The following is a 23216-nucleotide window of genomic DNA, read 5'->3' on the forward strand; positions in this document are numbered from 1 at the left end:
TGTTCCCCTATCCATTACGAAATAAATGCAGAAAAAAAATTAAGTCTTGAGCCATTACGGTGGACGAAATATCCAGAGTTGTTTGAGGCAAAGTGATGCCATTTTATTCCAATTAGAGCTTTTCTGACCCAAAGCCTGTGCCTGCAGTAGACGGACACCAGCAGGTGTGAGTGAGTTTCCATGACAACGGAGCTCTGCTGGGCAGAGGTTACTGCAGGTCAGAGACATGCTCTATTGACTTACCATGGCACCTTTTGACGCCCACTGCAGGGGCTTTAATGAACGTAGGAATCTGAAATTTGCAGTCATTTCCACTTAATATTTTCAAATTTTCCAGTGATTATCAGGCATGTGTCATTTTTCTGTCACTTTTTGGATTTCACATAGTTACTACTACTACTGATACTCCATTCCATCCATCCATTTTCCAAACCGCTTAATCCCTCATGGGGTCGCAGGGGTTGCTGGTGCCTATCTCCAGCGTTCACTGGGCGAGAGGCGGGGTTCACCTGGACAGGTCGCCAGTCTGTCGCAGGGCAACACAGAGAGACAAACAGGACAAACAACCTTTCACGCACACACTCACACCTAAGGACAATTTTGGAGAAGCCAATTAACCTAACAGTCATGTTTTTGGACTGTGGGAGGAAGCCGGAGTACCCGGCGAGAACCCACGCATGCACAAGGAGAACATGCAAACTCCATGCAGAAAGACCCAGGGGTGTACTTGAACCCAGGACCTTCAACAGCGCTACTCACTGCGCCACTGTGCAGCCTTACTACTGATACTACTGATACTAATATTATTACTACTACTGCTACTGCTACTACTACTACCACTACTACTGATACTACTACTAATGATACTACTGATACCACTACTAATGATACTACTACTGCTACTACTACTACTACTATTACTACTGATACCACTACTTCTACTACTGATACTATTACTACAACTAATACTAATACTACTACTACTACTGATAAAACATCTACTACTACTACTACTACTACTACAGTTTAGCCGTTATCTCTTAGCCTAGATAATGGTTTTTGAGCAAAAATTACACAGCCATGTTATTGTTGATGTTTTGTGTTTTGTAATGTCAATTAGGGAGATGATAACAGCCCTTAACCCCAGATACCAGTCCCCCAGCAAAGACATGCTGTCAAATACACTCATACCAGCATGGTATGCAGTAGAGAAGGAAAATGTGAAGAAAGAATTGCAAGACGTCAGAGATGTGGCTGCGACCGCGGATGGGTGGACCAGTGTGGCAAAAAATCCATTACTTGACTGTTTCAGTCCACTTTGTGAGAGAGGGGGCCATAAAGGAGAAAATCCTGCATACCAGGGCAGTCTACACATCACAGACAGGGAATGTAATAGCCAAGGAGATAGGGGATATTCTTGATGAATTCAATATAAAGGATAAAGTTGTTGCGATCACTGTAGACAATACAACTAGTAGGGATGTAGCAGTGAAAAAAATTAACATCAGAAAGATTGCCTGTTTTGCTCATACTCTAAACATTGCTGCTCAAAAGCTATACAGTATACCATAGGGATGGACGATAATTCAATAACATATATCGATCAATAGACTTGTGGCGCGATAGGAAAAAATAGGGTTGATAAAACTTCGATAGAGAGTTTTCCTTCCTTTCAGCCTATCAGATTAGTTGATGCGACCAATCGTAAACACGGACCCAGGCACGCTATCACAAAGCGCCGCCCTCTCAAACCACAACACAGAGCATGTGAATATGTCACAGCAAGGAACGGCGGAGGAAACGGTCCCAAAACGGGGTTTTACTAGTTCGCCAGTCTGGCAGAAATAAACCACAGTGATTTGTAAAATTTGCAAGGAACCGGTAAAAACAAAGTCTGGTAATGCAACCAACTTGTTTCATCACGTAAGCCGCTCAGCCTCTCACACCCGCAGTAGCGCAAGCTCTGTCAGCCCCGCGCTGCTGTGGGAGCCGTGCAGCCCCGCGGGACACTGCGTCATCTTCTGGAAGTTCTTCCAAAACGAAGCAGGTATAGCAGCTAAACTGGGCTCCCTTCTTTGTGATAAAATGAAAAAGCGTCCAAGCGGCATAAGGACATCACGCATGCAGTAACATGCTTCATAGTGATGGATATTCTGCTGTTGTCTGCAGTTGAAAAACCTGGCTTCAAACAACTACTCGCCATTCTTGATCCGCGATATAACGTTCCAGGTCGCAAAAATTTCTCTAACAGTGCTCCCTAAATTGAGCAACGAGTGCAGAGAATCTGTGCAAAATGAGCTACAATCTGTGCCCTTACACGCTGGGTGCGATTTACCCCCCCTCTGTTTGTGACGTCCCACCCTCTGGTCACTCATGTTTTATCCCTGGGGGGGATACACCCCCGCCCCCCCGGTCTGAGTTTAAAAATGTATATAAATTAGGGCTGTCAGTTTTAACACGTTAGACCACAACACCGACATTTTTTGTGTCGCCGTTAATTGCGCTTCAAAACACACACCGTTCCCTAATGTTTTTTTCCCCTGCCGTGCTCTCCGGACTGTGTTTCTTTTATCCTCGGTGCTTTCCGTAGTTTCAAGAGCGCTACAGACTGTAGCAAAACCACTGAGCTATATTATACACTGGAGTGCTAATCGCCCGCTGTTAGAACGAGTCGCTTTGAAGCCACCAGCCGCCATTATGGTACTCCCTATTTCCCCCCAGTAACTAAGGAATATGTGCGCTACAGCATCGAATAACGATGATTTTCTCATGTTCAGGGGTGCTTAGAACTTTTAAAATGTCAAATGCCATATACTTTATGTTATGTTCTAAAACTATCAAGTACTGAGAAAGTCATGTGCTGAAATATTTTGCATTTTATTTATTTAAATATATATATACATATATATATATATATATAAAATGCAAAATATTTATAAATATATAAATAACAATATACAAAAACATATATTTACATATATGTATACATATATATACATATATACATATACACATACTTATATATACATATACACATACTTATATATACATATATTAGGGTTGGGCAACGATTAAAATATTTAATCGCGATTAATCGCCCTGATTAATCGTGATTAATCGCGATTAATCGCATTGTATTTACAAACTCCAAGAATGAATTCAAAAGTAGTGTAAATAACACTTTTATTTTAATGTTCTGCTGCCATATGAACAAAAGTGTTGTAACATTTGTAGCACTTATCAGTAACACATATTTAGTGTAAAGCTCAATTTAAACATGTAAAACAAAAAATAGCAATAATAAGAAATTAAAGCTTATTGCCACTGACAGGGAATTCTCTTTATGGGGAAAAAATCTACCAAAAACAGGCTGTCAGGATGCAGTTCTCCTGCTGCACCATGGACAGTTCCGGAGCCTTCCACTACCTTCTCTCCCCTGCTTCACTCCATGCTGGATCAGTTTCACCTGCTGCAATAATCAAGTCTGGACTCATTCCACCTGTTCAACCTCCTACATAAACTCCTCTCATTTCTGCTTTCACTGCTGGCTCGTCAACGTCCTTCCCACGTCTGCTCATGCCTCACGTCTCCCAGCGTCCTTCGTCCCACATCGTGTGCTCCCATCTCCAGCCAGCCTCGTCTCTGCCTTCCTGCCTGCGTTCCCTCAAGTCCCCCGGCTTCGGCTCCACTACGTTCTCCTGCTCCAGCCACGGTCAACATCACTCTGCTGCCATCTGGTACAGTCTACTGGTTACCTTTCCACCACTCATCTCCTTCAATAAAACTCTTAAAACGAGGCTCTGTGTGTGGCTGAATTCAGGCTCAGTAATCAGTACCTGACAGTACGAGCCAGCCAGAATGAGCCTGTCGCCCACACAGAGTCCAGTGCCTGCCTCCCATCTGAGCTCCTTGGCTGAAACCATGTTCCTGGATCTGAGGAAGCTTCTGGACACTTTACCCACCGTTGACCCGCCCTGGGTACGGGTTGACACGGCGGAGAGCCTGTGGAACCTTTATAAGGATCAAACCACTGTGTTGTCTGTACTTGGAATCACTGGGCTAGCGGAGGAGATCGAGTGGATTAAGCAGGCTGCCTACGCCCAGATTCTCCACAGACCACCCCCAACCAGACCTCCGTTGGCCAGCCTGTCCGCCGCTGCTGCAGCTCCTGCCTCGGCTGTCTCCGCCGCTGCTGCAGCACCTGTCTCAGCTGTCTCCGCCGCTGCTGCAGCACCTGTCTCAGCTGTCTCCGCCGCTGCTGAAGCAGCTGCCTCGGTTGTCTCCGCCGCTGCTGCAGCACCTGTCTCAGCTGTCTCCGCCGCTGCTGCAGCTCCTGCCTTGGCTGTTCCCGCCGCTCCAGCAACTGTTGCCACTACTGTCTCTGCTGCTGCTCCCGATGCCCCACCGTCAGCAGCAGTCTCTACATCGCTGCCCGGCCCCTCCCGGCGCAGACGCCGGACGCGGCGCCCCAAGATTTCTCCCGAGGCCAAGCCTGACATCTCCGCTGAAGCTGCACCAACTGCAGCCAACGTTACCTCCTTTTCCCCGGTGAGTCGGCCGAGTGCAGATGCCGCCGCTCAGTGGAGTCTGGCTAGAGCACCCCGCATTCATGAAGATCAGCTGTGGGACTTTTTTCTACGGGGACAGGGACGACCTTCTCCCATGTTGGTCCGCCCCTGACGAAACTCCCACAGCCTACGAGGCCGGGGTGCACACCGCCTCACCAACCACCGCAGAGGTTCCCACCGCACACGCCACGGCCCAAGCCTACGTGGGTGTGCGCGCATCCGCCGAAAGCTCCGCTCTGCCGGCCGCCGAAAGCTCCACTCTGCCGGCTATAGTTGAGGCTCCTGCTTCGCTGGTCACGCTGGGAGTTCCCGCTGCGCACGCCACGGCCAAAGCCTGCGTGGGTGCGCACATCTTGCCGCCGCCACCCAACGTGAGAAAGGACCCGCCGGCCGACGAGAGAAAAGCCCCGCCGGCCGACGCAAGCCCCGCTCAGCCGGCCGACGCAAGCCCCGCTCAGCCGGCCGACGCAAGCCCCGCTCAGCCGGCCGACGCAACCTCCGCTCAGCCGGCCGACGCAACCTCCGCTCAGCCGGCCGACGCAACCTCCGCTCAGCCGGCCGACGCAACCTCCGCTCAGCCGGCCGACGCAACCTCCGCTCAGCTGGCTATAGCTGAGATTCCTGCTGCGCACGCCACGGCCAAAGCCTGCGTGGGTGCGCACATCTCGCCACCGGCAGTTTTCGCTGACGCCCCGCCGGCCACCGAGAAGAAAGACCCGCCGGCCACTGAGAGAGAGGACTTGCCGGCTGCCGGGAAGAAAGGACAGCTCGAGGCCTCCGATGGAGCTGCTGTGCCTCAGCCCGAGGCCTCCGATGGTGCTGCTGTGCCTCAGCCCGAGGCCTCCGATGGTGCTGCTGTGCCTCAGCCCGAGGCCTCCGATGGTGCTGCTGTGCCTCAGCCCGAGGCCTCCGTGGGTGCACACATCTCGCCGCTGCCGGTCTTCACTGACTTCCCGCTGGCTGACGAGAGAAAAGAGCCGCCGGCCGTCGAGAGAAAAGACCACCCTCAAGCTGAAGTCCTGCAGTCCCGCGAGGGGGTCCCGGTGGACCCGCTTCCTCCCTACGCTCCCGAGTCCAGCGAGGCGGTCCAGGGGGACCCGCCTCCAGTCTACGCTCCCGAGTCCAGCGAGGCGGTCCAGGTGGACCCGCCTCCAGTCTACGCTCCCGAGTCCAGCGAGGCGGTCCAGGTGGACCCGCCTCCAGTCTACGCTCCCGAGTCCAGCGAGGGGGTCCAGGTGGACCCGCCTCCAGTCTACGCTCCCGAGTCCAGCGAGGGGGTCCAGGTGGACCCGCCTCCAGTCTACGCTCCCGAGTCCAGCGAGGGGGTCCAGGTGGACCCGCCTCCAGTCTACGTTCCCGAGTCCAGCGAGGCGGTCCAGGTGGACCCGCCTCCAGTGTACGCTCCCGAGTCCAGCGAGGCGGTCCAGGGGGACCCGCCTCCGGTCAAGCCTCCAGAGTCCTCCGAGGCGGTCCAGGGGGACCCGCCTCCGGTCAAGCCTCCAGAGTCCTCCGAGGCGGTCCAGGGGGACCCGCCTCCGGTCAAGCCTCCAGAGTCCTCCGAGGCGGTCCAGGGGGACCCGCCTCCGGTCAAGCCTCCAGAGTCCTCCGAGGCGGTTCAGGAGTACCCGCCTCCGGTCAAGCCTCCAGAGTCCTCCGAGGCGGTTCAGGGGGACCCGCCTCCGGTCAAGCCTCCAGAGTCCTCCGAGGCGGTCCAGGGGGACCCGCCTCCGGTCAAGCCTCCAGAGTCCTCCGAGGCGGTCCAGGGGGACCCGCCTCCAGTGCCAGCTCTCCAGTCCAGAGAGGTGGTCCAGGGGAACTTGCCTCCAGCCAAGGCTCCAGAGTGCTCTGAGGCGGACCAGGGGAATCCGCCTCCAGCCAAAGCTCCAAGGTCCTGTGAGGCGGTCCAAGAGGTCCACTGCCAGCTACCTGAGATCCTCCTGCCTCTCTGCCAGCTGACCCAGCCACGACGAGGTCGCCCACCGCGACGCCCGCCTCTGTTCCAGCCTCGCCGGGGCCGCCTTCCGCGACGACCACCACCAAAGACCCTGCCGTTCCGCCGCCCGATGACTGCGCCTCGCCGGGGTCGCCCACCGCGACGCCCGCCGTCTGAGTCTCTACTGCTCTGCCGCCGGCTGACCCTGCCTCGCCGCCTGCCGCGCCCAGGTCGTCCTCCACGGAGCCTGCCGAGAACTCTGCTGCTCCGCCGCCTGCCGCGCCCAGGCCGTCCTCCACGGAGCCTGCCGAGGACTCTCCTGCTCCGCCGCCTGCCGCGCCCAGGTCGTCCTCCACGGAGCCTGCCGAGGACTCTGCTGCTCCTTCGCCTGCCGCGCCCAGGTCGTCCTCCACGGAGCCTGCCGAGGACTCTGCTGCTCCGTCGCCTGCCGCGCCCAGGTCGTCCTCCACGGAGCCTGCCGAGGACTCTGCTGCTCCGTCGCCTGCCGCGCCCAGGACGTCCTCCGTTGCTCCCAAGCCGCCGTTCAAGAGGCGTTGCTCCCAAGCCGCCGTTCAAGAGGCGTTGCTCCCAAGCCGCCGTTCAAGAGGCGTTGCTCCCAAGCCGCCGTTCAAGAGGCGTTGCTCCCAAGCCGCCGTTCAAGAGGCGTTGCTCCCAAGCCGCCGTTCAAGAGGCGTTGCTCCCAAGCCGCCGTTCTCAAGTTCCCCGAGTTCCACGCTCTCAAGTTCCCCGAGTTCCACGCTCTCAAGTTCCCCGAGTTCCACGCTCTCAAGTTCCCCGAGTTCCACGCTCTCAAGATCCCCGAGTTCCACGCTCTCAAGATCCCCGAGTTCCACGCTCTCAAGATCCCCGAGTTCCACGCTCTCAAGATCCCCGAGTTCCACGCTCTCAAGATCCCCTTGAGTTTCAGCGCGCTCTCAAGATCCCCTTGAGTTTCAGCGCGCTCTCAAGATCCCCTTGAGTTTCAGCGCGCTCTCAAGATCCCCTTGAGTTTCAGCGCGCTCTCAAGATCCCCTTGAGTTTCAGCGCGCTCTCAAGATGTTTTTGAGTTTCAGCGCGCTTCAAGATGTTTTTGAGTTTCAGCGCGCTTCAAGATGTTTTTGAGTTTCAGCGCGCTTCAAGATGTTTCTGTTCTCCCGGCACCTTTTGTTGGAGTCTGACCCCCCGTCCTGTCCTCCCTCCGCCCACCCGGGATGGGTGTTCCTGTTTTTGAACTGGTGTTTTGTTTAGGCCGCCTGGGATTCGGCCTTGAGGGGGGGGTGATGTCAGGATGCAGTTCTCCTGCTGCACCATGGACAGTTCCGGAGCCTTCCACTACCTTCTCTCCCCTGCTTCACTCCATGCTGGATCAGTTTCACCTGCTGCAATAATCAAGTCTGGACTCATTCCACCTGTTCAACCTCCTACATAAACTCCTCTCATTTCTGCTTTCACTGCTGGCTCGTCAACGTCCTTCCCACGTCTGCTCATGCCTCACGTCTCCCAGCGTCCTTCGTCCCACATCGTGTGCTCCCATCTCCAGCCAGCCTCGTCTCTGCCTTCCTGCCTGCGTTCCCTCAAGTCCCCCGGCTTCGGCTCCACTACGTTCTCCTGCTCCAGCCACGGTCAACATCACTCTGCTGCCATCTGGTACAGTCTACTGGTTACCTTTCCACCACTCATCTCCTTCAATAAAACTCTTAAAACGAGGCTCTGTGTGTGGCTGAATTCAGGCTCAGTAATCAGTACCTGACACAGGCAATTTCTGAGGTAACAGCAGGGAGCAGCGTTACCATTTTATGTTCAATACCAAAGTTTAACTTGGCAGTGGTTACAACTAACTTGTTTCTGTCATATTCGATGCTGGAAGAACTTTAAACTGAAATGCTTACTAACTCGATATGCTTGCGTTGCTTGCGTTTATTTGACGTTGACACGCGGTTTTTTGTTGTTGCTTTCTCGCGTGCATATAGTGAATGGCAGGGAAAAACAGGGAAAAACACATGGATACTTTGAAACGAGAAGCGACTTCACCGACGGCGTCTAAGCAGACCCCCCCGCTCCGCTCCGCACAAAACTTGTTCCGGCCGCCAACTCACCGCCTCGCCCCGCCTAAGCACCGCCTCGCCTCGCCTAAGCTCGCTCGCGGTACCTGCGGGAAACACCCACTGAGCTATATAATACACTGGAGTGCTAATCACCGTCTGTTTGGACGAGTCGCTGTGAAGCCACCAGCCGCCATATTGGTACTCCCTATTTTCCCCCAGTAACTAGGGAATATGTGCGCTACAGCATCGAATAACGAGGATTTTCTCATGTTCAGGGGGGGGGCTTAAGACTTTTAAAATGTCAAATGTCATATACTTTTATGTTATGTTCTAAAAATATCAAGTAATGAGAAAGTCATGTGCTGAAATATTTTGCATTTTATTCATTTAAATATATATGTTTAACATTTATAAATATATAAATAACAATATACAAAAACATATATTTACATATGTGTATACATATATATACATATATACATATTCACATACTTATATATACATATATATATATATATTTAATATGAATAACATATAAAATATTTCAGCACCTAATTTCCTAGTAGTTGATAGTGTTAGTCCATCCACTGACTGTAGAATTACCTATGAAACGTTTTCACACAGCCAGAAAACTGCTTGTTATTGCAAGCAAATTCTATGGGATTCTGTGAGAGTAGGGAGTAGCAAGATGGCGGCCAGTGACTTCAGTTTTTCGGCAAAATCAGCACTCCAGTGTATAATATAGCTCAGTGGAAACACGGCCTTCCGCATGTCGGTTTTGTTTTTTTTCCGGCCAGCACCTTTCTTCCTCTGAATCCGAGGCTTGGCTGACAGCGAGGTTATTGGCGCATTATCGCCACCTAGTGTTCTGATTCAAACCCCTACACCGCAGCAACAGACCTTCACAAAATAAAAGCATGTGAGTAACATGCGTTAACGCGCGTTAAAGAAAATATCGCCGTTAATAGTCTAATGAGTTAACGCGAAATTAACGCGTTAACTTGCCCAGCCCTAATATATATATATATATATATATATATATATAATATGAATAACATGTAAAATATTTCAGCACCAAACTTCCTAGTAGTTGATAGTGTTACTACATCCACTGACTGTAAAATTACCTGTGAAACGTTTTCACACAGCCAGAAAACTGCTTGTTGTTGCAACCAAATCCTATGGGATTCTGTAAGTGTAGGGAGTCGCAAGATGGTGGCCAATGACTTCAGTCTTTCGGCAAAATCAGCACTCCAGTGTATAATATAGCTCAGTGTTATAATAATTATTATTCTGAAGTCACTATGGCCTCACACCACTCGGACATAGGAGGCCTGGAGACATGATGTCTGTGTATAAGTTCCACTGTTTGCCGAGTGCAAGGCTGAATGCTGCGTAGAATGATTATTGTTTATGATAGACTGTCTTTGTTATGTCTCAAACCAAGGCCACGGTGCAGTATTAGGGGAAGCCCGAAAAGCGAGGCAGGCGGAGACAGGGCAGACGCAGACTGCAGCGGAACCGTGGGGTGCGATTACTTTCCATCTATGTGATCTCTGCTCTGTTTCTCAATAAAAGTGCTGGAACGTCATTACCACCGTCTCGTCATTTAGTAAAGATGGGAACTCAGTTACTATTGTTTAGAATTCCATGCAGAACTCCCATAACACTCAGTGAGCAAAACAGACCCGTGCTCACTGTTGCACAGACTGTTTATTTTATGCGACTTTGGGCTTGTTTTATTCTAAAGGCGCTTGTAAATTTCATGAGTCACGGGTTGCGGGTTTTTTTGGGCACGTTTCTGAAAGTGAAATTGCTTATTTGGGCTCTAAAATAAGTGACGAAACAGCGATTATTAAGAGACCTGCCTGCACTAGACACTTTGTATCCAGCTGAACTATCCCTCCGCCATAGGAGCCGACGGTAGTAAAGGCAGACAGAGCAACTCTGCACGTATTTTCTGCAGTTTACGGTGCAATAACCGGTGATAACTGCTGAAAGTAGATTACTTGGTGCAGATCACCATTTTGAGCAGACATTGGTTCTGAAGATGAGTTTTTAACATGCTGATAACATTGCAGAAACCCGAGCCATGAACCGTACTTTAATGCTTATTAATTTGTTTTCTCTGTATTTAACAAACTATGGCTGAATCACGTTGCCAAACGAAGGACCTGGAGTTACTAAACAGTTGCTAAACAGTCTCATTCAGGGTACTAAGCTCCTGCCCAGTTGCAAGCAAAGTGTAAGACTGGAATGACCTGGAAATTTAAAACCTTTTTCCAGGCTTAAACTCTATGAATATGGATATAAACAGCATGCAAAAATATTGTTGTTGGCATGAAAGCTCAGAATTAGATGTGTGTGTGACAGAGAGTGAAAAAACGAACAATAAAACGTATGACTATTGAAATGTAAAATTTTTATTAATGCCTAATACCATGTCTATCTTTGTTTAAGAGGCAAAAAATATATTGGCATGGTGTTTATTTACAAATTTATTTACACATTGTGTAAACATCAGGGCGTCATGATTAGTCATTTAGCCATTATAGTCCAGAGTTTAACATTTGGCATTAGGATGTCTTCATTCCTATTCTCAAAAGTGCTTGAAAAATAACAAAATAAAAATATTCTTTGTACAAGCATGTATTTTATGAGTGTCATTTATTGCAAAATTGCATATTAAAATGTCCAAACAGGCTATTACACTTTCAGAAATAAAAGGATAAAACATGCAATTAATTTGCAATTAATCTCGAGTTAACAATCGACATTATGTGATTAATCGATTCAAATAAAAAAGTTTAATCGTTTGACAGCCCTAATATAAATATATGTCTTGTGTCCTTCACATTTGTTAATTTTTTGTTGTTGTCTGTTTTTAAAGAGTATTAATACGTTTTCTGCTCGAAGCGGTTAAAGTAAACTAATACCCACTCCTTAGTCCAGACAGTAGATGGCGCAAGTTTAAAAACAATAGTCTAACCTACTGGATCTAGCTAGTTACCTGAAAGAGCAGCTGCTAGCTAACCAAGTAATGAATGAGAACGTGTGGCAGCATGAACGTCAAAGTATTTTGTCATATTTCGGCCCAAAAAAATCAACAGAAAAGGTCAAGAGTATATGACGGGACGAACCAATTTCTCCACCCTCCTGCCCAGGACAGGTTACATGCTGTCTCCAGCCAGACAGCGTGCAGACCATATAACCTTGTTGTTATTGTCATTTATAAAACACTTGAAATGACCCCCCCCCCTCTGTTTTTTTTTGCAAATCGCACACTGCTTACACGCCACAACCTCGGACCTCAGCCCTGCGTCAGGCTCTGAATTATGAAACCTGAGAAGTAACTAGTGTACTATTCCCACCTAAATAGGCTATTTTATTTATTTATTTTGGTCATTTTACTGGTCACTTTAGTTTATTCTTTGTAAGTATTTAATAACATAACTCAGGTCTCTTAAGTTATTTTTCTTTAAAAAAATTCTGTTATGGTTAAAAAAGTTGGTTTAATAAAGATTTAATTGGAATTCTGTGTTTGTGTTCTTTATTAAAATTAAATCATTTAGCAATATCATAAAATGTCCAGGCAGAGCTGCACATAAAATATGATTTTAAATATTTTCAAGAATTATCGATATTGATCAATATGCATTTTTTTTTATCGATAAGCTTTTTTTTCTATATCGTCCAGCCCTTTTATACCAGTCATCGCAAAGTGGGAAGGAAGAATCCGAGCTACAGTGGTGTGGTTAAAGCCGTGCAGCTTGGCTAAACCTATCCTTAAAGAGAAGCAGCGTCTTCTCGGTTAGTAGAAATCAAAGTACACTAAACTTATGTTTCAAAATTATATGGCTAAATCAATCATTGAAATATTACAGCAAATACACAACCTGTTTGTAACCTGTTACAAATACACAACCTGTTCCTGATGGTGGAGCGATTTCTGGAGCAGTTCCCTGCTATCCAGGCAGCCTCCATGGACCCTCGGTTAAAAAAAATCAATGGAGAAGGACAGGTGTTGTAGATGAGGATAGACTGTGGGATTACCTTATTCTTTTATTAAAGTAAACCAGTCTGCTGGGCTTTGCTCTAACTAATACAACAATGTGTATATTTCCTTTCAGATTGGAAAGACTTTCTGATGAGGATTCTGGAAAAGCAGAACAGTTTGTCAGAGATATAAAGATACTCTATACTTCAACCATCTGCATCTCTGCAGAGAGGAGTCCAACTTTGGGCCAGATTCTGCCCATTTTGGGGAAGCTCCAGCATCACTTCACAGTTACTGATGAGGACTCCTCCTTTACACAGGCTATCAAGAAAAAGATCTGGGGTGACCTCTCAAAAAGATACCAAGTATGTTGCATATTTTTTGTTGTTTTCATTAGGTATACTATACTCAGAGACATCATGACTACTATACTATGCTTTTGTCTTGCAGGATGAGAGAATCAGGCAGTTCTTGGAGGAGGGCACAGCCTTAGACCCGAGATTCAAGATGAAAGTAGGCGATGAAGTGCGGATCAGAATAGAAGAGGAGCTCATGAGTAGAACCTAACAACAGGTGTTTGTTTTTTCTCATTGATAACTTTTATTCCTCTTCAAATGTTTATATGACTCCCATTGTAATCTATTGAATATAGAATAAAGTTATTTTCTAGGCCCAGCAGATGAAGCAGGAGGTTGAAGGGACAGCTGGTCACTACGCCGACAACTCTTTTGATGAAGACTGTGGAACTGCAGTAGCACTACTGGTAAAATAAAACGATACAAAGACATCCCATTCCCCCACATTACTTCATTTTCCTTAAAAAATTCTGTTTCCAGAAAAAGCCAAAGCTCTCTGCCCTTGAGGAGCTATTTGCTGATGAGGACATGGCAGTTATAATAAGGCAAGAGAACAGTTTTAGCAACACAGAGAAGATTCAAGAAGAGATCCAGTGGTACAGAGGTCTACCGTCTACCCTAACCTCTGTGAATGCAGTGACCTGGTGGTGGAATGTGAGGGACACTATGCCAATGTTATCAAACTTGGCAACCAGGTATCTGTGTGCAAGCATCATCCACACCCTCGGAGCGTACATTTTCTACTGCTGGAGACACCATCAGCCAGGAGCGGGCTTGTTTGTCTCCTGAGAAAGCAGACATGTTATTGTTTTCTGAAAAAGAACTGCTACGTAAAAAGGTCCTCAGAATGTAACAGTGAGCATTAGACACTGACTTGTTTGCAACTGTTCTTTTGCACTGAAAATATTTTTTTAATGTAAGAGAAGTGTTTTGAATGGAAAAATCTGAGCTAAAAATAAAACTCAAGATTTTTTACTTAATTATGTTGTGTAATTTTCTTTTTCTTAGAATTCATATTATAAAACTGGTAACGTATTGTTCAGGAACCCATTTTAAAGTAAAGGTATCGGTATTGGTACCGGTATCGAAGATTTTTGATTGATACCCAGCCCTAAGTCCTGATCTGCCCAGACTCTGACTGGCTTCCCACTCTTGTCCCTTGCTAGACCAGACAGCAGCTTAGCCATTAGCAATAACAAAAAACAACTCACCGTCTAAAACTTTCCAATTCCGCATAGTAAATACGCAAGCATATCTTAAGCTTCCCTGGTAAGGTCTATTCAGGGGTTCTGGAAAGGAGGGTCCGTCGGATAGTCGAATCTCGGATTCAGGAAGAGCAGTGTGGTTTTCGTCCTGGCCGTGGAACACTGGACCAGCTCTATACCCTCAGCAGGATTCTAGAGGGGGCATGGGAGTTTGCCCAACCAGTCTACATGTGCTTTGTGGATCTGGAGAAGGCATTCGACCGTGTCCCCCGAGGGATCCTGTGGGGGGTACTCCGGGAGTATGGAGTACCGGGCCCTTTAATAAGGGCTGTCAGGTCTCTGTACGACCGGTGTCAGAGTCTGGTCCGCATTGCCGGCAGTAAGTCGGACTCGTTTCCGGTGATAGTTGGACTCCGCCAAGGCTGCCCTTTGTCACCGATTCTGTTCATAACTTTTATGGACAGAATTTCTAGGCGCAGCCAAGGTGTTGAGGGGATCCGTTTTGGTGGCCTTAGGATTGCGTCTCTGCTATTCGCGGATGACGTGGTCCTATTGGCTTCATCAGGGCGTGATCTACAGCTCTCACTGGAGCGGTTCGCAGCCGAGTGCGAAGCGGCCGGGATGAAAATCAGTGCCTCCAAATCCGAGACCATGGTCTTGAACCGGAAAAGGGTAGAGTGCCTTCTCCGGGTTGGGGAGGATGTGCTGCCCCTAGTGGAGGAGTTCAAGTATTTTGGGGTCTTGTTCACGAATGAGGGGAAGATGGAGCGGGAGGTCGACAGGCAGATTGGTGCGGCGTCTGCTGTGAAGAGGGCGCTGTACCGATCCGTTGTGGTGAAGAGAGAGCTGAGCCAAAAGGCAAAGCTCTCGATTTACCGGTCGATCTACGTTCCTACCCTCATCTATGGTCACAAGCTTTGGTTCGTGACCGAAAGAACGGGATCCCGGATACAAGCGGCTGAAATGAGTTTTCTCCGTAGTGTGTCTGGGCTCTCCCTTAGAGATAGGGTGAGGAGCTCAGTCATCAGGGGAGGACTCAGAGTAGAGCCGCTGCTCCTCCACGTCGAGCGGAGCCAGTTGAGGTGGCTCGGGCATCTGGTCAGGATGCCTCCTGGACGCCTCCCTGGTGAGGTGTTCCGGGCACGTCCCACCGGGAGGAGGCCCAGGGGAAGACCCAGGACACGCTGGAGGGACTATGTCTCCCGGCTGGCCTGGGAGCGCCTTGGGATTCCTCCTGAGGAGCTGGCCCAAGTGGCCGGGGAGAGGGACGTCTGGGCTTCCCTACTGAAGCTGCTACCCCCGCGACCCGACCCCGGATAAGCGGAAGATGACGGATGAAATACGCAAGCAATGACCCCAGCAGATAGAGAATACTAGGGGAGAGTGGAACCGATGAGCAGGCTCATGTCCTTAGGAGCCAAGCTGTAATTGTTCTTATTCATATGTCCACCCCATTGATCACAATGAGAATGTATTATCTATGTGATCAATCTTCAAAAAGAAAACATTTTTATCAAAGGAATATATGAAGAAAACATAAAATGAATCACAACAGGCATAATCATGATATAGGACCATAAACCTTTTAAACCCATCTGGCCTGATCTCGGTACTAGCCACATCTATTTTATAAGGCTTTAAAAGTACGTTAGAAACAGTGATGTGTTTTTCTTTCCTAAATACCTCCAAGGAGGGGGCTTTAATGTTTATAAAACAAGTCCCTAATATTTTTTTACCAATACTTTTGATTTTACAGCATTGCCATTTAACTGTCAATCAAATGTTGCTGACTCTGAGAAAAATGCTTCACTGCGCAAACATGCTTATCTCCACCCCAAGGTCGTTAGTGTTACAAACTAACGCACAGCAGTACTTCCTCACAAGGCACACCTGTGACCAATTAATAATGTAACATTCTGCAGTGCTGTTTTTTTCTCTTCTCTCAACATCACCTCAGCAATGCAGAGAAGTGAACAGATAATTTTTGAAGTTTCTTAAACACATATGGGTCACACATTTTTTCCTTCCTCTCCTTTCGCATTTCCCTCCCTCATTTCCCTGCCTGCTTCTATTCTATTTTTTGGAGCCTCTTTTTACATATATTCCAGACCATAAATTATGGATCTGGTCATCTGGACTATCAGCACAACTAATCAAATTTTCTCAACAAGATGACTGAGCAAAGGAAAATCTCTTTGCCTGACAGGACATGTGCAGTTGGTATCATACTCTGTGGTCTAGGTGCAGGTCTGCTTTTCCTTCTCTCCCTCCTCTGCAGGGTTGGAAAGGCAGGTGTGTTCCATCAGAGCTGATTACCACCCTTCTTAAGGAGCTGGAAACAGGAGGAGGGCGTCAGTTCGTTTACGCTTCAGCGTGGTACAGACCAACTCCTTATGTTACCCTAGAAACCTATGCAACCAGAACCTAACCTTGTTTCTGTCCTTGTTCCTCCTAGAACCTCGATCCCACCAGTGAAAGACCTGGTAACCTACGCATTGGACCTGTATCAGAAGAACTCCTGGAAACAATCTCAAACCGGAGAGGAACCACAAATCGTTCTGTTCAGCCGTCCTACCTGCACTCGCCTGCCTGTCCACCCTCCAACTACCAACACAGAGAAGAGAACTGGATCTGCACCAACAACCCGGACTATTGAACAGCACCTCTTCATCGAGTCTAGCCCAAGCCACCACCTTAGTGAATTCTACCATCAAACGTCCTTTTTCATTATTCCAAGCTCAAGTTATTCACCGTCCTCTCCTTCTCTCCCGGCAAAACCACAAGATCTCCAACCGGCAAATATTCTTGTTCATCTCCACTCATGTTAATAAACACTTTGCATTTTACCACTGGCTTCAGTTTTTGCGCTCATTCAGAGTCACACGTTCAAAACATGACAGCTGGACACATGGAGGTAGGAGGATCGTGTGTCTGTCAATTTTGTCAATCGAGGATGTTGAAAATGTGTTCAAAATAGGAGCTGGTGGTTACCTGGAGTATCTAGAAATTCTGAAAACGTCAGCAGCTGTTTTGGCCCATGTCAGGGCTAACTGAACTATGTGAGGGATATGTCCACTACTAGCACTCAGACTGAAATGCTGTGTAAGCAGAACTGCAGGCCAGCTGACATTTCTGAAACTGCTGGCAGAATGGGAACGATCTTGAAGAAAGCTTGAAGTTGAATTCTGGCAGAAGGACCTAAATTTAGACTCTTTTGGAATCACCATTGAGATGTACCAGTGAGACTCTAAGGCAGACAGAAAAACAAGAGTATGCCTGCCCAAAATAAATGCTGCTATCCAAACTGGCTCCCCTGAAATCTTAATTTTTCCTGGATGTTATGTAAACAAGACGCTCTGTATAGACATGTTTTCACTTAATGTAATCAAAGTTGAAAGCTGCTGTTTCAATAAATCATTCAAGATATAATCCTGGATTCAGTGTGCTTCTCTTCTCAAGTGACGGCAGCGCATCATGCAGAAAGGACCCTACGTTTCCCACTCAAGCGACTAGGCTGGTTTTCTTTGGAGTCGCAACAATTTGTCAACAAAAAAGGCACTATAATGAGAGCCATCGCTCGCAATCCAAACCACAAATGAACCACGACAACGCAAAGTAAGTGCAGTCGTGCCAGTAACACCAGACAAAGCGCCACACCCAAAACGCCATATGATGAAGAACAGGTAAGCCAAACCTGTTTCTTGCTTGTTATGGTTAAGGAATCTCTGTGAAATAATACTGGAGGGTGTCTGTTCATGGCTTTCTGAATGAATAAATACATGTCGGAAAGGACGTCATGCACTGATTGCTCTGCGCACACGTTGGTAGATGCCTATTTATAGTGGATTAAGCGACGATTTGGAGTTTCAAAGGAATCAATTATGCTGATGCCTTGTTGAAAGAAAACACTCTGTTCATTACGTACTGGAAATTTATGTGAAAGTAGTTGATGCAAAGCTTTCACTAAAAAGGAAACACTGAATCAAAAGAAGTCAAAATGAGTCAAACTAATGGTGGTACTTTACGGTCTGAAACGGAGTTTGAGAATAAAAGAGAAAGCAAACTTACTGAAAAGGCTTTGATGTATAAGGTTGAAAAACTGCTAAATGAATGAGACAGGCTTGTCATTAAAATGAAAGGATTGATACCAGTAATGAAAGAGCTAATGAAACAAAAGAAAAATGTTTCTCAGGTAAAAGAATTTCTGGAAATGTTGGATAAACTGTGCGGATGTGCCAATACAGCTCCTGATGAATTGTTGTCACTACTGTCACAAGATAAAGTTGATAAACAAGTTGAATGGTTGTCAAGCATAATGAAGTACACTAAAACGTTTCAAAATAAAACAAAGCAATGGATAAAAGAAACTGAACAACACTACAATAATTGACAGAAACAAAGAGAATCACCTGAGAGGAATGAGTCCATGTGTTTGGTGGAACAAACAGAAACAAATGAAAGTTTAGGTGTTTGTTATGTCCATGAAGATGACATAAAATCAAGTGACAGTATTTCCGACGTTTAATGTCACAAAACATCTCACACCACGAGCAGGAGGAACAACTGTGCTATAGAAAAGAAAAACTACAACTGGATACTGAAGTTGCTGAAAAGACAGCAAGATTAAACATACACAAAACACAAAGCACAAGTTGAAAAAGGTCATTAAAGATTTCAGATGGAATGAATTCCTATTTGAAAAAAGCCAACTCTTGACAACAACTTAATGTGGATGCAGAAGAGTTTCATCCATTAACAACTGCAAAACAAAAATAATGTGACAAGAAGGGGGGAGTAAGGCAAACAGGTTTGTAGACTGAGAGGCAAAAGACGGTTCAAATTAACAGCTTTATTTACAAAGTCAATTCTAAATTAACATTACATATAAAAACATAGCTGAGCCAGGATTTGTAGCCAAAGGTGAAACCGTACGTCCAGATCACCACGAGCTGTTCCGTCCCCTCCTGCCAGTGATGCCGCTCCTCCAGGGCTAATTTTATGGCGAGCAGTTTCCTGTCTCCCACGTCGTATTTCCACTCGGCTGGTGCCAGGCGGCGGGAGAAGTAGGCGCATGGGTAGCGCTTGTGATCCTCAGAGTTTTGCGAGAGGACGGCACCGATCCCAGTGTCTGAAGCGTCGATCTCTAGGGTAAACTGTTTGTGTGGATCAGGGTGGATCAAGATGGGAGCTTGGCCAAATTAGGCAGCGTCAGCCTCAGGGTTCCAGGCGAACGTGGATTTGGTGGATGTGATTCCATGCAGGGGGCGGCAACCAGGCTGTAATTTAGGATAAAACAGCGATAAAAGTTGCCGAAACCCAGGAAACACTGAAGTTGCTTTCGGAAGTTGGACTCGGGTGAGTCCAGGACTGCTCTTATCTTTGCCGGGTTGGAGCAGATCCTTGCACCCTCGAGGATCAGTCCAAGGAAAGGGACAGAAGGTTGGTGGAACTCACACTTCTCCGCTTTTACAAACAGCTTGTTTTCTAGGAGTCACTGCAGGATGTTATGGGAGTTTTAGAATAATAATTCTTATAACATTCCTCTCTTTTTTTTTTTTTTTTTTTTTTGATGATGGCGTCGTCAGCATCAGGACAAAACAAGATGACCCATAACTTGAAAATGTGAATAAAGCACAGAGGAACCATTTCTGTAAACTCGTAAAGTGGGACCCAAAGGGTTCCCGTGTTGGAACCGGGTAGTGCTGGAACTTTTAGTACAGATCAACATGAATGCTTCAAAGAGGTTTAACACACAAGATCAAAGATTTAGCTTTTGTCTACAATTTAAGGTTCGTCTACTTAAGTAAGGCCTGTTTTAGGTACCTATGCGCACATTATTTTAAAATTACATTAGACTATGGTAAGCTAAACCTGTTCAGTAACCAAGGTCGAATCCGTCTCCTCTGACCCACCCTGAATACCCTCCTACTCCTTTCTCCACTCACCCCTACGATGGACAATAATCCACCATTCCAAACTTACAACACCAGGAGCAAAGGCAGGAGAGGTTCAGTGTGGGCAGGGGAACCACAGAAAAAGCTACCCCCAGGGGGTAGTAAAAACTGGCAAGCCCCCCTCCCAGGGAGATCTGCTCTCGGCCAATCTGAGCCTGAAAACCCTGTATTGAATCTAAGTGTTATCATTACCAGCTAATATTAAAGGATCTTTAGAGCCAATCCGATCCTGGTTCTTCCAATATCAAATCAAAAGGTGCATAAACCATAGATCTTTGTGTGTCTGAAGCAGACAGTTTCCATTTTTCATAAACCGATATTGATCAACATGATGTAACATTAAAGTGTAGATCTCATAACACAAAAAAATCAAACATGTGAGTCAGTGGAACAGAGCAGTTAAACAAACAGCAACACAATAGGAGAAGAGTTCTAAACGTCAAGAACGCAAAGTTAAGGAAGCCTTCAGGTTTTTCAGGCACAAGGCAGAAAATAATCTAATCGCGCTTAGGGTCTCTTCAGGCAACTCCTCCCGTTGAAGAATAAGGAATCAGAGTTCTCTGGCTTCTTCATCCCCAGTCCTCTTCTTGGTTCCTCCTCGCAGGCTGGACGATTGAGCTGGATGGTAATAAGCGTTCAGTTCTGGATGGGCACAGAGCATTTTATTTTGCATTTCTCTCTAATAAAACACTTTGTGAAGATTGGTCAGCAGACACGAGTCGTTGTTTCCACTGGAGAACAGAAACAAGGTGTAATTAGTGTTCTTATCAAAACCCCATTCATGTGTCATTTATTAAAAACATCCTCCAAGCACTTTCACATTCAAGATATTTCTGTCCACAATTATTTAGCTCTCAGAATTCTGCAATTTAATTATTAGTTAAAAAGAGTAGTCTTTAAGTTCAAATGTATCTGCAGTAAATTCATAATAATTCTTAACAGAATGCTTTTCATGTGTGTCTTAACTGTTGTTGTCTGACAGTTGAACTTCTCTGCAACATAAGTTCATCAACATATTCGTTTCATGACATTTCCCGTTTTATTTTGAAAACCCAACTGAGAAAAAGAAAGCTTTTCCATGTGAAAGCCTTTTCCCTCTTTCTCTCTCTTTTTTTTAAAGAAAGAAAGTGAGGTGCTGTTCTGCACAGAGAAGACAAAATATTTATACCATGCTGTTACTGTTCAAGGATGCCAAGGTTCTACAAAACAAAACCGTGAGCAGGAGAGAACAGGAGTTTTTTGAAAACGTTCTAACATTGTTGAACAATGTGGGACCACCTCGTCGTCTTCCTGGTTCCACCAGCTCTGTCAAGTTCACAGCAGCTCGTCCTGGGTGCCATGCCCCAGGGGTCTCCACTCCCCCCTTTGTGGAACCTCTCTTGTTGTAAGGATCTCACCTTACGTCCCGTTCAAGATGTTCTTTACACAACAGGAGTTCCAGTGTGGGGTGTCTTTGCTGCTTTGATGTTCCTCAGAGAAAACCTTCATTCACTGATACATCTTCAAGCTGTTTCCCTTTTTCATCACAGCCCCCAGCAATCCTGACCAGATCCAAAATGTCCCCATAATTTAATCTAATTAAATTAATCTTACTTATTTTCTGTATGTAAGACGATAGTTGAAAGATATTAAATCTCCCATAAATATTGTACCCATTTTACCCTGATGCTTTAATCCTAAATTTACCCATGTTAGTTAGTAGGATGTGTCATTATGCAAATTTTATTGCAACATTACCCCTTTTAGCCAGTAATCTTTCTTTGCGTTTTATTGATGCCTGCCAGAGTAGCAGAAATCAGCTTACACTAAGATGTTCATTAAATGAAATGCTATTTAAAAGTTCAGATTACTCTACGTATATAGTGAAAACTATTTAATTTATTTATTTATTTAACTGTTGATATAATACCCACTTAATTTATTAAGTTGCTCTATGATTCCATCAAGTTACTTCTTTAAAAGTTTTCCACCTTTACATAATCTTAATGTGTTTCGTAATGTGTGTTTTGTTTTAATTGTGTACAACAAAATCTGAAGTGAAATGCATGCAGAACTCATCTGTGTTTTTTGTCGAAGGTTGTCCGATTCCTCAGTCATAGTCCTTCAATGTCCATTTTCAGTCCAATGTCTGAGATCAGCAGCCAAACATTCTCCTTCCCTTCAAGAGCCCATCCTCCAGTCCTCACGCCTGCAAACAGAATGAATTCTGCCAGCATTTTTTGCCAAAGAAACGTTCCATAGGTTGAAAAGAAATTACAGCAAAGCAGTCACAAACATTTTAACTACAGTGTTCCCTCTAACATGACAAACATAAAAGAAACAAAAGGATAAAAAATAAATCAAACTTTGTCTCTGACAAAATAAAACTCAAAATTGGATCAGGCTGAAGTCAATGACATCACCTTTAGTCTGAGAATGTCTAAAATGAGACTAAATCTCTATGTTAGCACATTCCTATCATATTGACCAGGTTTCTTTGCAAAGAAAAATAAGCAGAAAGATAGAGCTGTTAATAGCAGAAAGCAACAAACATCTTTAAGACACCACCTTTCCTGCTGGAAGATCTGGCATAACTTGGTTAAAACTAAGTATAATTTAGTGTCCAAATCTGATTATAACTCCTTACCGCACTGCTAGCACTGTCCTCTCAGAGTCTTCTGTTGGCAGAAAGGTGGCGTCTCCTTTAATCTGAAAGCAATAACTCAGAGAAAAACAAGAGCGTTAATAGCATGCAGTTAAAACCCTGGTCCCCTTAGTGTCACTTTAACGTGATGTTGTTCTGTTTTTTCCTGCTGATCCTGGGAAATTAGATCTATTCCTCACCTTTCCTTTGAAACTCTGTTCAAAATGCCTCCAAAAGAAAGAAAACAAAAACGAAAGAAATTAACCAAAAAAAAAAAACTAAAACAAAATTGTTTTCCAAGGAGCACAATTATGTCTTTTCCAATATGACATAGGTTTTTGTCTTATTACAAACTTTTTTGATATCTTTCTGGTCCTTTGACCATGTGTATTTGCTGTTAGTAATACTTTTATTCATATATACCTTTTCAATCTAAATTGGTCAAGGGTGAAACTTTAAAACAATGATTTTTTCCCTTTTAGGTTTACTGAACTTCTAGTGTTTCTCTGTAAATGATAAGAGTTTTCCCCGTAAG

General features: G+C 45.9%; 1 protein-coding gene across 1 annotated transcript; it reads left to right on the plus strand.

The window, feature by feature from the left end:
- Positions 1 to 4475: 4475 nt before the first annotated feature.
- Positions 4476 to 7771, plus strand: LOC118561473 (proteoglycan 4-like). The gene is made up of 4 exons (XM_036133584.1): positions 4476 to 5696; positions 6521 to 6672; positions 6846 to 7243; positions 7750 to 7771. The coding sequence occupies exons 1-4, from the start codon at positions 4568 to 4570 to the stop codon at positions 7769 to 7771; spliced, it is 1701 nt and encodes a 566-aa protein (XP_035989477.1). The 5' UTR covers positions 4476 to 4567.
- The last annotated feature ends 15445 nt before the right edge of the window (positions 7772 to 23216 follow it).

This window comes from Fundulus heteroclitus, unplaced genomic scaffold, assembly GCF_011125445.2.
Source record: "Fundulus heteroclitus isolate FHET01 unplaced genomic scaffold, MU-UCD_Fhet_4.1 scaffold_64, whole genome shotgun sequence".
Taxonomy (NCBI): Eukaryota; Metazoa; Chordata; class Actinopteri; order Cyprinodontiformes; family Fundulidae; genus Fundulus; species Fundulus heteroclitus.

Excerpts from the sequence above, each read along its gene's own strand:
- LOC118561473 (XM_036133584.1), top strand. The coding sequence starts at position 4,568 with ATGCCGCCGCTCAGTGGAGTCTGGCTAGAGCACCCCGCATTCATGAAG. Across the intron at positions 5,697-6,520 it reads CTACGCTCCCGAGTCCAGCG|CTGACCCAGCCACGACGAGG; the intron begins AGGCGGTCCAGG and ends CCTCTCTGCCAG. Across the intron at positions 6,673-6,845 it reads CGCCCACCGCGACGCCCGCC|GTCGTCCTCCACGGAGCCTG; the intron begins GTCTGAGTCTCT and ends TGCCGCGCCCAG.